This window comes from Trachemys scripta, chromosome 12 (assembly GCF_013100865.1).
Source record: "Trachemys scripta elegans isolate TJP31775 chromosome 12, CAS_Tse_1.0, whole genome shotgun sequence".
NCBI classification, from domain to species: Eukaryota; Metazoa; Chordata; order Testudines; family Emydidae; genus Trachemys; species Trachemys scripta.
In genome coordinates this window covers 5977841-5990881 of record NC_048309.1, presented here as the reverse complement: position 1 = coordinate 5990881, position 13041 = coordinate 5977841, and the positions used below count along the sequence as shown (strand labels likewise).

At 46.2% G+C, this 13041-nt stretch overlaps 1 protein-coding gene across 2 annotated transcripts in view; it reads left to right on the top strand.

Moving 5' to 3' along the window:
* Positions 1 to 13041, top strand: part of LOC117885347 (DEP domain-containing mTOR-interacting protein-like) — a 37014-nt gene that overhangs the window by 17838 nt on the left and 6135 nt on the right. For both annotated transcript variants that reach the window (XM_034786660.1, XM_034786659.1), the window contains exons 3-6: positions 3830 to 3953; positions 8407 to 8585; positions 10723 to 10908; positions 12795 to 12935. In XM_034786660.1, coding sequence (XP_034642551.1) covers positions 3830 to 3953; positions 8407 to 8585; positions 10723 to 10908; positions 12795 to 12935 — 630 coding nt within the window. The remainder of the gene's footprint in view (positions 1 to 3829; positions 3954 to 8406; positions 8586 to 10722; positions 10909 to 12794; positions 12936 to 13041) is intronic.

The following is a 13041-nucleotide window of genomic DNA, read 5'->3' as shown; positions in this document are numbered from 1 at the left end:
AGGAGCTACACAAGGCTGGCTTGTGTATGTCACACAGAGCCCGATGCTGGCTGAAACCAAAATAAACACAGACTCCGAGGGTGCCTTCTTCCAGCAGTCTGGGACAGCATGTACAAGCAAAACCTTGGGCTGTGGTGAGGGGAGCTCCAGGGTCTGTGGGGCAGAGAGTCCATGAGGCAAAGGATTGTCTGGTTCTTTCTCCGAGCATCCTGCCTCTCTAGTCTGGTTGTCGGCCACAAAGAGGGAAAGGAGTCTAAAAAGATGATTTTTAAGAGCTGTGTCCAGTGTGTCCAAAGAATTCAGAGTTTTCTTGTTTTGTGGGGGAGGTGATGGCTAGTTTGGCCTGAACACTCTCCCAACCCCTCTTCCTCTAGTCTTCACTTCACACTCAGCCTTTTCTGAGGCTTGTAGAAGTTGTGGTGACTCACTCCAGCTTGCGTTTGCTCACCTTTCTTGGTTCTTGTCAGAAGCAAAAGGCCCCAAATTTCTCTCTCTCTCTGTATGAGGTTGCTTGTGGCATATTTCTGGGCTGACTAGCAGCAGGAAGTGCTAGATGTTATGCGAGACCTTATTCACGGGTCGCTATTTGTTCCTTCTGCACGCCCCACCCAGAGGTGAGCATCCACCCTCTGAACAAGGGACACCGCTCTCTCTTTCAGGCCTGCATGATTTTAACCTCTGGTTTTGGAAGGAGGGTTGTAAAATGACCATGCAGATTTCCTCTTGGCTGAAAAATTACAAAGAAGTGTCTGTAAATTGAGGGTTAGTCTGGAACATTTTTCCCCACAGAAAGTTTTAGGTGAAATGCCAAAAAAACCAAAAATGTGCCCCATTTGTTTTAATCAACATTTTACATTTTCTGCTAAAATTTTTCAGTGAAAAAACAAAATCTTCTGTGGAAAGGAAATGCGTTTCTTTTTGTGGAAAAACCTGTCACCAAAACCCCCAATTTCCCTCCAAACGATCAAGAGAGAACATGTTTGACTTAATTGAGGGTGCAGTATACCGTGTGTGTGCACAGTTAGAGTGGGTGTAGTTAATGTTTCTGGAAAAATGTACCTGTCTTGTGTTCTTGTCCAGCTCTGCCCCAGAAGTAGCTGCATGTTAGTGATCTTGTGACTATAGCTAACACCTTTGGGGCCCTTCAGGATGGAAGGCCCTGTGGAAATGTAAATTCTTTACTGAAATGACAATCAAAGGTGAATTTAAATAGCTGTTGCTTGTAACACCCGGGCACCTAGTGCAAAGTGGCAAATCCGTTGTGCTAAATGACTGGGGCAGGCCCCATGGTAAGTTAGTCTTTCAGACTTGTTAAGAAGAATTTTTCACCCTATGACATCTGGAGTGACTGGGCAGATCCAAATCGGGGAGGGTATAAAATGAAGGCTGAAAATCCAGATTTTAGGGGCCAGATTTTCAAGAAGAGCCTTCATCCATCGCTCTTGATATTAGCGGGGGAAGGGAGAGAGGATAACATATCATCGTTCTCCGTGGGCGCTACTGCTCTCTGATGAAGAATCTGCCCACTTCATTTAGGTGCTTAAACAGGAGGGGAGCTCTCAGCCCCTAAATCCTTAACAACCCGAGCTGTGGTAACACTGGAGTTTGCATTTATGCTCTCCTTATCGGAGCTGAGGAGGTGGAAGGCAGGTGCAGCGTTCATTGACTTCAACCCCTCTTTGGCAGTGGAGTTTAGAAACAACCCCCTTGACCACCGCAACGCAAACACTCTATCTGTTGTCATTGGCTGCCTGATGCGAGATTAATGCCTTGTACGTTAAGCTGCCACGAATAAAAATGCCCTCTGTTGCTGCGCTTTATTACAGCAGCATAAAGTAGCAGCAATTAGTTCAGGGTTAACCATTAACACTTAAATCTGATTATTTTCCATCTTTCCAGCTATTTTTTTTTTTTCACCACCAGGTTGACAGTTTCAAAGAAACCCATTATTTGATTAAAGCCTTTGGAACGCTGGGCAGGAGCGAAGCTTTTGGTCACCAAAGACGTCATCCTTCCATGTTTCTGTTTAATCACCTGGTTAATGCATGAGGCTGACTTTTTTATTTCCTGATTCGGGATCATTTCTTGTTCTTAGTCCTCTAGTAAGAGGGCTCTCTGCTCACCTCCATGTGGAGAGAACTGCCAGGAATCTGGTAGTTAAAATCCATTCCCCCTCCCCTCGCCGAGTCCCAACATCCTTGAGAGGGGCAAGAATAATACCACGAAATGCATTGCTTACTTGTGAGATATGAGCGAACTAGGGACTATCATACACTGGACTGGATTGGAAATTGGGTATTATCCGCCAGGCCTTCAAGCTGCAAAAGTGCGTCTTCTTTCCATGGGCTCCAGCCTGTAAGGCGCTGAGCATATTAACTTCCATTAATCCCTCTCCTTCCCATGAAACTGATTGTAACACCATTAACTAGTCAAAAAATGGGCAAAACCCCCTTAGTCCTCCTCCTGCCTGACACATCTGGCAGTGCAGTTTGTCACCATGAAGGCAATTCAGGGAGCACGTTTTTTAAGTTAAGTCCAACCATAACACTTAGCACTAGAGCCAGTCAACCAAAGGCAGGCATAGTTCTACCAAACATTCCTAAGGAAATGAACATTTTGTTTTTTACTCCAAACTTTCTGTGAAATTTTTTATATGAAACTTCGAAAGGCAACTTTTTAAAATTTCTGATGAGTTCTTCCTCCCCTGCCACCCCCCCAAATTCATTAGAGAAAAAAATCTTCCTCCTCCTTGCGGGGCGGGGGGATGTTTTTGTGTTTCTTTTTTATTAATAGGTTGTTTCTTCATACTAAAACAAAACTTTTTTTACAACAGGGAAAAACCTTTTTGACACAAACAACTCCTCCCAAACTTTTGACCTGCTCTACTTACCACTTAGTGCAAGCTCACCATGGATCTCAAAGCACTTTCCCTAAATGGGTATTATCCCTATTTTACAGGTAGGGGAAACTGAGGAAGAGAGATGCTGTGACTTATTCAAGTTCAAACAGTAAGTCAGTGGGAGAGCTGAACTCAGATCTCCCAGGTCCTTAGAACAGTGGTCTGTCTCTGTGACCATATTGTCTTTCAGTGGCATCTCACATATTTGCACATTACTGTCTGCACACACCTACCAGCCGGGCATGTACAAATGAGGAATGCACAAATACCCAAGGTGTGCGCGCACATGAGGTGTGGTCCCTTAAATTAGGTAGCTGTATTTGCATACACCTAACTTTAAAGATCTGATGTCAGACCTGATGAATTGCCATGTGAATGAATCGGGAAGAGTGGATGCAGATTGATTGTGTGGAAAAATCTCTTTTATAGCTGCAGTTAGAAATCAAAGCATCTGCAATAGGGGAAGAGGAATGTAAATATTCTGAGGCAATTTAATGGGTTTTTGGCTGTTACATCTCCCCCACCCTCTCCAAGCTTCTCTAAATGTAGCACTGGCTTTTTAACGCACCAGCCCTAGAAGAGGGTTGCATTTCTTTTTTTAAGCTTGTAGGTGAACTGCAACATGTAGACTTAAAAAAAAATTCTGCTTTTTCCATTCAGTCATCTAATGAGAGCTCTAAGTGTAGTATTCAGGATCAGAACTTACTCCAGTTCCTTCAAGCAAAGTTCGGTGCATGTGACTGGCTGCCTGGATTCTATACAGCTCATTGTAGTAATCATAAAGTTGGAGGTCTGGAAACTGGGCCACGGTGTCCTAAATGACTGAAAACTGGCTTTTTGCTCAGTTCTGAGCTCAGCTCTAGTGTATGCATTATGGGGTAGTATTTAAACCTGCAGTCCTGACGCTGTCTGTTTTGATTTTCTTTCCAGTTTGTGATGAACACTCGGACTACAAGGACGCCAAGTTGCTCTACCGTTTCCGCAAGGACGACGGGACCTTCCCTCTCAACAAGGATGTAAAGGTGTTCCTGAGGGGGCAGAGCCTTTATGAGACGTACGTGAGTCCTTCCCTCAAAGGTCTATCACCGCGCAGTCTGCTGGCTGCCTTCTCCAGAGCCAGGGAGCTGAACCGTTGCCAATGTTTCTCTTGCTCCACAGCATCAACTGGTAGCTCCAGCTCTGACTTCTTGCTGCCTTTCTCACTGCAGCAAAGCAGCAGGACCATCAGGACTGGAGTTCAGAGATGGCTGTGAACTGGAATGCAGGATCGGAACTCTTTGCCGCTCTGGGGGAAGTTCACATTCAAATCCAGATCTGGACTTCTCGACTTGGAGCCATTGATAGTGAATACAGGATTCTGGCCTATGGTTAAAGTGCTAGCCTAGGATCTGGGAGGTCTGGGTTTGAGGTCCTGCTTTGCCACAGACTTCCTGTGTGACCTTGGGCAAATCAGTTAGACTCTCTCTGCATCACTTCCCCCCGTACAAGGGGATAACAGCACTGTCCTGCCTCACAGGGGTATTGTGAGAATAACTGCATTAAAGATTGTGAGATCCTAAGATACTGTGATAATGTGGATGACCAGACAGCAAGTGTGAACAATGGGGGTGGGGGGGGTAAATAGGAGCCTATACAAGAAAAAGACCCCAAAATCAGGACTGTCCCTATAAAATCGGGACATCTGGTCACCCTAATGGTAATGTGGGTGCTCCGATAAGTAGTTTAGATTCCATGGACGGCTTCCTTTCATTGAGCGGCGGTGGGGGAGAGAGAGACACAGACACACACACAAAGATGGGTTCTCTCTGTGTGTGGAGATTTCGCTAATTACTCCTCCAGGTCAAAAACCAGCTTCTTCTCTGGCTCTGACTGGGGAAATTGGTTGGAGAATCTGGATCTCTGCATTCCAGTAAGCCTCTTAATAGGACTGGAAGGCAGAACATAAGTAGCTGGTCAGTGTTGTTGCCCTCTTTTGTGGGTGTGGGGAAGCAGAGCTCTGGTAAGGTGGGAACGGTTAAAAGGGGATGGGTGTTTCTGGGCTGTTAGATCCGGATGGCCCAGCCAATGCACCAACAGGGGGACCACACAGGCAGTTTGTGGCAAACCTGGGAACTGATTCCAAATCTCCTGAGTCCCCATCACATGTCTTAACCACAACGCTCCCCCTTCTTTCCATTATTATCAATTATCCAGTATGTTCTAGTGGCCCCAGGATAGGGCCGGGAACCTGGCGTTCCAGACGTTGAGGCTACTTCTCGTTCATGCTGACCTTAAGCCAATCACTTAATTTCTGTGTTTTTATTTTTCTCCCTCCTGTTAAATGGGAATGGAAAATACCGACCTTGCAGGGGCTGTCTTATATGATCAATGCTTTTACAGTGCTTCAAAAAAGGATAGAAAAGCTATATGCAAGCTAACTATTCTGCCTGAAATGAAACCCTGGACAGGCTTGGTTTGGAATTGAGGATCTAAATTCCAAAAGTTGTGTATAATCTCATCACACTAATTATTCTCTTCTGAGCAAAACACTGGCCTTACACCAGCAGGGATCCTCACCATCCTTCCTGCATTGGACTTGGATGCTGTTGCTGGCATCTCCCGTCATGTGAAGCATTCCTTGGCTTCTTGGTAGAGCAGATTGAAAAATGTTAGTAGTTTGTCTTGGAAAACTTTGAAAAATTGTAACTTTTTTCCAAATTTCCATGTTTTTTGTTTTTGTTTTATGCATTTTGCAAAACAGCCATAATGTTTTTGGATTTTGAAAACCTATCACCCCCCCAACCTTTTTGTCTTCTTGGTCCCCACCCCACCCCTTTTCTAGTGGCAAAATTTGGAGGCAGGGGAGAGGGGAGAAATAAATAGATTTTATTTTTGCCATTAAAAAAAAATCACAACTGACACCAGTTCTCATTTAGGGAGGGAAGCAATTTTCTATCTCAATGACTGTTTTTTTGTTTTGTTTTGTTTTTTCAACCCCCTCTAGTTCTAAATCTCGGAAATGGTCTCTTCCTAGAATCAGCTCCAGTCCTGTGTTTAAACTCGTTTCACCACAAAGGGTATGTCAGTGCTCCAGCGGTGCGGTACAGCACTGCAGCTCTGCTGCTGTAGCACTGTCACGTGGCTGCTTCCTGCATGGACGGAAGCGGTTTTTCCATGGACGTAGTGAATCCATCTCGCCGAGGGGCTGCAGCTAGGTTGATGGAAGAATTCTCCCGTCAAACTTGCCATGTTCACACCAGGGATTACACAGGCACTTGAACTGTGCCCCCCACCCCCAAACCCACCTTCACGCTTCCCTTCCTGCAAGGCGCCACTCCTGCACTGCCTCTTCCTCCCCAAGATCCCACCCCCGCTTGCTCCTCTCCGCCCCCTCCTCCCCTTGTCGCTCATACTTTCGGCCGGAAAAAGTGGAAGGGCCATGGGCCCTCTGGGCCCTCCTGTTCCGGTGCCCCCCTGGCCAGGCCTAAATCACTTCTGTACCTGGTTGTTTCAAGCACTCGCTCATCTTAATGCTCTATTGCGGCTAAGCACCTAGCAGTCAGAATCTCAAACTGCAGCTAAAGTGAGAACCCACCCTTGGGCAAACTTGTGCAGAACTCAGCATGTGCTGTCTGTCCTCTGTTGGGCCCACGTTCTGATTTCAATCTGTCAGAAATTAGCAGATTAAGGCAATACCTCTGTTGTTGTGCTTTTTCCTAAACAAAATAGCATAAGGCCTGGTCTATGCTAGAAAAATCCACACCCCTGAGTGGTGTAGTTAAGCCAATCTAACCCACTGTAGACAGCATGAGGTGGACGGAGAATTGTTCCATCAACCTAGCTCCCGCCTCTTTGGGAGGTGATTTGTCTATGCTGACACGAAAAATCCTCCCCCCTCCTTTGGCGTATCTACACTGAAGTGGTATAGTGGCACAGCTGTAGCATTTCAATTGTAGACAAGCCCTAAGAAATGCCTTCTGAAGGGATCCAGCTGTTTGCATATGTGGGGTTAGGGCACCCTCTTGTGGACACATCAGTTTTAAACTTCCGGAATTCAGGAAGCCGCGGGTTTAACTGCATTTAAGTTGTGCCCTTTCTAGGAGTTTAGCTTTTCAGGGGGTTACAGGAACCTTTTGTAACTTTTTACCTCTCATGCTCTGTCTTGCTTTGAGTTGACCTTGAATTGGCTGAGCTGAAACCACACTCTTTTGCCTGGATTTGATTCAAATCCACGTGAAAGGAGCACGTTTTGCATGGGTTCACCTGAAACAAGCAAAACTCCCACGCTGCCTTTCTAACTTGGCTTTGGGTTCTGTTATAATTACTTGCACAGCTCATTACAGCTAATCTTTTTGGAATTAGCTGGTGTTTTCCACTGTGCGTTAAACTATTGAGTGACTCACCTGTCTCCTCAGTTGTGTTTTGAATGAGACCTAGAATTTAGGTTCTGATCATGTGGGTTAAACATCTCATTTAAAAGTGCTTTTTCTCACCTTACTTGTCTTAAGCAATGGGGCTTTTGCCATTTCCCTTGGGAGCCCAATGGCTATCTCTATATGAGAAAGCTGCACTAGTTTTAAATAAAGGAGCGGTTTAAACTGATGTGGGTAAGCCACCATAATAGGCTGTGTAGATATTTATTTTGCCTTAGCTTAAACTGATTCCTGGAGTGTCTACATAAGGGTTTGAACTGGCTTAATTCAGTTTAAAATTGCCCCTTTAGTTAAACCAGTGCAGATTTCTTGGGCAAACAAAGTACACTCATTGGAGGCTTACCTTATTGTTCAGCCTACAATGTTCCTTTTCTTAATTTTGTCTCGCCACCCTTAGCTGTTCCCCCTAAGCAGTTCACCTTTCATGGTGTCCACACCTTCGAAATCCTTAGGTAATTATTACTGCTCCATCACTGTGCAGCCAAGGTAGGCTTTGTTTTTTGGTCCTTCCTCATACGGCAGCACTTTCAGCCCCTGTAGCCTTATAAACCAGAGCTCAGTGAGTATTTATTTATGGTGGAATTGTAAGTAGAAGCTTGGACAGACTCCTCTGTTTACCTCTCATGTCTCCATGCTGGGCAAGAGTCTTCCTTTCCTTGAGGACTTCTTTTTTTTCTCACCCATTCCAGCATGCCCACCTCCTTTAAACCCCAATCAAATCCATGAAACATCCTAGACAGCCTTTGTGGTTCTTACTGGCTTTGATGTTACCATGGGATTCATCTTCTAGGTCCTCCACATACAGCATTCTGACATGGGAACAACGTCATTCCAAAAACTGCCCTGAGCTAATGGCTCGAGAGGGGAAAAGTCTGACACTTGGAGTTACATAATCAAGCATATTATGGTGTAGCAACATGTATTGGGTCCCCCCACTGTTTATTTTCTCTCTGCTCATGACAGGTGGGACAACCAATGCTTCAGCTGGCTTTAGTTCCTGCCAAGGTGCTTGTGTAGTTATAGGGGTAAAGAAAAGATCACTCTTCTCGGTCCATCCCGCTCCTTACCCCTTGGCATGTCTCTTCTCTGTGCCAGGCTGATCAATGTAGAAGACTCCATACTGAAGGCGAGAGAGGAGAATTCTGTGAAGTACCAGAGGACATTCCTGGGCTGTGAAATGATTGACTGGCTCATCCAGGAAGGGGAGACAGCAAACAGAAAGGAAGCTGTGGAGCTGGGCCGAGCGCTGCTGGAACATGGGATCATTCAGCATGGTAAGCCGAAGTGCCTGGAGATGGGGAAGGAAGGTGACGGATGGGGCTAGCTATTAATGCTTTGCTTGGAACAAACCCTCATTTATAACAAGTAACAAATGCTGGTCATGTGCCGAGTGCTAGTTTCTACTCGGAGATAGCAATGGGTCCATTTAGTTCTAATTTTGGAAGAGGGGCCCGGGCAGTCTGGGGTCACCCTTGAATGTTTGAGACGGAATCTGAGTCACTTTTTCTGGCATCTCTTCAAAGTGTCATTCCCAAGCCACAGAATTGGGATTCACATCTGGATTTCAAGACACTTGAAGCCTGCTTGTGCATACGCTCTGTGAGATCAGAGCTGAGATTCCTCGCCAACATTATAAATGAAGAAATAAGGCTGTTGAAGTGGAGGGGCTCGTTCAATATCTGGCCCATTTCTAAGGCCATATATTTCGGAGGGCTCGTCTACCCGGCGAGTTACTGCGGAGCAGGTGAAAATGCAGCACCCCAGCTTGCAGAGACAAGCTCTGAATTTGCTTGTACAGAGAGACAATGGCTCTGTGACAATGCTGCCCCCATTCCTCTGGGAAAGGGTGTTAACTCTTTCACCGCTCTGAGGCGGTAAACAGCACTCATAGAGCAGCACCACTTCTCTCCCACCTCCTCCTCAAACCAACGGGGAAAAAATCTCATTCTTGCCAATGAGGAAATGCCTCATTGGTTATCAATTTAACGTCCTGTCAGTTATTTCTGTACCACCAATAAACCGAACTCTAGCTGGTAATAACCCCAGCCTTACTGGACTGTGGGATTTTCACTGGAATGTTTTTTACTTGACATTATCAACATTACCTTGGTGTGCTCCTGCAGTGCAAAGCATTGTGGGAAGTGTAGTCCCACACTCTGCCATGCCTGGCTGTTGGAGAGGCGGGGGGTTGGGAGGAGAAGGGATGAGACTGCATCCTATGGCTGGGTTTGATAATGGAATAGCTTCCTCCCCCACCAGACCCTTGTGATACTGAAAAGGGGAATAAGAACACACCCTGTCTTGAAAATCCTGAGCATTAAAAAAAAATCCTGAATCAGGCTCCCCAAAAGACCGAGGCTTTAAAAATAACGATTGTTGGGCTCCTCCTATTTGCCTTCTGGTTTCTGAGCTTTAGGTTTGGTTTTAGCTTCTATGGGGTCGTGTTTTCAAGCTTTTCTCTGCAACCCTGTGGGTTAGAAATTCACATTTTGTTTTTTAATGAAAGCTGAGAGTCTCCCCTCCTCACGTATCAGAGGGGTAGCCGTGTTAGTCTGAATCTGTAAAAAGCAACAGAGGGTCCTGTGGCACCTTTGAGACTAACAGAAGTACTGGGAGCATAAGCTTTCGTGGGTAAGAACCTCACTTCTTCAGATGCAAGTAATGGAAATCTCCAGAGGCAGGTATATATCAGTGTGGAGATAACGAGGTTAGTTCAATCAGGGAGGGTGAGGTGCTCTGCTAGCAGTTGAGGTGTGAACACCAAGGGAGGAGAAACTGTTTCTGTAGTTGGCTAGCCATTCAAGTGTTCCAACACTTCAACCTCCCTGGCCACACAATAGCAGATGTAAAGGTTGCCATCTTACAGCAAAAAAACTTCAGGACCAGACTCCAAAGAGAAACTGCTGAGCTCCAGTTCATTTGCAAATTTGACACCATCAGATCAGGATTAAACAAAGACTGTGAATGGCTAGCCAACTACAGAAACAGTTTCTCCTCCCTTGGTGTTCACACCTCAACTGCTAGCAGAGCACCTCACCCTCCCTGATTGAACTAACCTCGTTATCTCCACACTGATATATACCTGCCTCTGGAGATTTCCATTACTTGCATCTGAAGAAGTGAGGTTCTTACCCACGAAAGCTTATGCTCCCAGTACTTCTGTTAGTCTCAAAGGTGCCACAGGACCCTCTGTTGCTCCCCTCCTCACATGACTCCAGGAGCTGGGGATTTAAGAAAAGAAAAACAGCAAATATTGTGACACTTACTAGAACTGGTAACACTGCAAATGGTGCATTGGTAACACTGCAGCAGGTCTCCTCCTCCACCCCTGCTGCTCAATGGCGAAGATGTAGCTCCCCTTTGCTATGAGACCCCTGATGGCCACCCTACCCGTTCCTGTTCTCTTCCCAGTCTCCGGCAAGCACCACTTCTTTGACAGTAACCTGCTCTACCAGTTCCGGATCAACTTCCGCCGGAGGCGACGGCTCACAGAACTGCTCAACGAGAACTCGCCCCGGGCTTTGTCAGAGAGTCCTGACAGCCCCTTCTGCCTCCGCAAGCTCAACCCGGAGCAAGGCAACTCCAGCTTCCTCTCAGGTAATCAGGGATGCTGGGGCAGGGGTGAGATTGGAGGGGGTGCTGCTTCTACTGAGATTGTGTATGGGGCAGGTGGCATTGCTGCTGGTTTTGAATGCCCCTCCTAAGGAGCTGGTGTCGGGCAATGTCCTGGGACTGGCAGCTCCTTGCTCTGTTCCCCATGTTCTCCCCTCACACCCTCAGGAAAACAACTCAAGTATCTCTGCTCCTTGGTTTTCCCCTTCCCAATAGAACAGCTAAAGTCTCCTCTGTGAGGGACCACTTGTTTCCCGGATCATCATTGCAACCTCCTGAGTAGTGCAGACCCCAAACATCACCTGAGGGGGGCTGCTGTTAAAGCACCTCTGATCCAGCAATCTCTTGTGCACATCCTTTTGATTTAAAGGACCCGACAGGCCTCCTACCCATAGCAAAAGGGAATCTTGCACTGCTTCCAGTTCAGCTTTTAGATTAAAAAAAAAAAAATCTGGGCTCCTATGGCTTGGGGTTGATGTCAGCTATGCTGAGTTGCAGGGGTCAAGTGAGAAGCAGGAAACAAGGAGAGCAACATGAGAAGCAGGCAAATGGATCTAACTCCTGGGGATGAGACCTGGCTGGTATCCAAGCTCCTGCTGTCACTTCTGCCAGCAACCTGCAGGGATTGGTTCTTGGCCCCATGCTAATTAACATTTTTACAAGTGGCCTGAAAGGACACAGAAAATCATCGCCGATGAAGTTTGCAGATGAGACACGAAGTGAGGGAGTTCTAAATTATGAAGAGGACCAGGGACGGATTCAGAGAGATCTGAATTGCTTGGAAAACTGGGTTCAAGCAAACAATACGCACTTTAATATGGCTAAATGTATATATCTAGGACCAAAAAAATGTAGGCCGTACTTACAGGATGGGGGACTCTATCCTGGGAAGCAGTGACTCTGAAAAAGATTTGGGGTACATGGTAGTGGATAACCTGCTGAACACGAGCTCCCAGTGTGACACTATGGCCAAAACAGCTAATGCGATCCTGGGATGTGTATATAGGGGAATCTCAAGTAAAAGCAGAAATACTCCTACTCTTTACCTCTGTATCTGGCATTGGTGCGACCACTGCTGGAATACTGTGTCCAGTTCTGGTGCCCTCAACTCAAGAAGGAGGTTGATAAGTTGTAGAGTGTTCTGAAAAGAGCCACAAGAATGAGTAAAGGATTAGAAAACATGCTTGTAGTGATAGACTCAAGGAGCTCAATCTATTTAGCTTAAAGAGAAGGTTAAGGGGTGACGATCACAGTCCATAAGTGTCAACGTGGGGAACAAATATTTAATAATGGGCTCTCCAATCTAGCAGAGAAAGGTATAACATGATCCAATGGCTGGAAGTTGCATGTGGACAAATTCAGACCGGATATAAGATGTACATTTGTAATGGTGGGTGTAATTAACCACTGGAATAAATGACCAAGGGTTGTGGTGGATTCTCCATCACTGACAATTTTTAAATGAAGATTGGATGGTTTTCTGAAATATACGTACGAGGGATTATCTTGGGGCAGTTCTCTGGCCTGTGTTATCCAGTCTAGATGATCACAGTGGTCCCTTCTGGGATCCTTGGAATCTATGAGCCCTCACACCCGCAGGCCTTGCTAGGTAAAGACTAGTGAAGGGAGATCCTCTGAAGATTTAGAGTTTCCTAAATCACTCAGACCTCCTGAGTCGGCAAAAGTGGGCTGGGTAATTTGTAAGGACTGAATTCCTTGGCTGAGGGCATATGGACGTGAGTGCATTGAGGGGGAGGAGAACTGCTTCTCTGACTGTCAAACCTGGGCTGAAAAAGCAGGCCAAACTCTAGCCAAACCAGTCTGCTCACCCCTAGCCAAGATCTGGGAGGAGTTGTATCTGTGTCTTTCAGTCCAGCCCAACAAGGAGATCAAAATAGTCTCAGCAGTGCGGAGGAGCAGTGTCACCTCTCTTGCCGGAAGTTCCAACCCCTATTTCGCTCCTACGCCCAGCCTGGGATTCCTGCCAGCAGCTGAATGCAATCCCAAATCAGGTGAGGTCTCACATTTCAGTGTCACTTACCTAATGATCAGAAGGGCTGAAGAGATGACATTAGACTTGAGACTAAGAAGGCTAATTTCAACAGGCCTAAAAGGAAA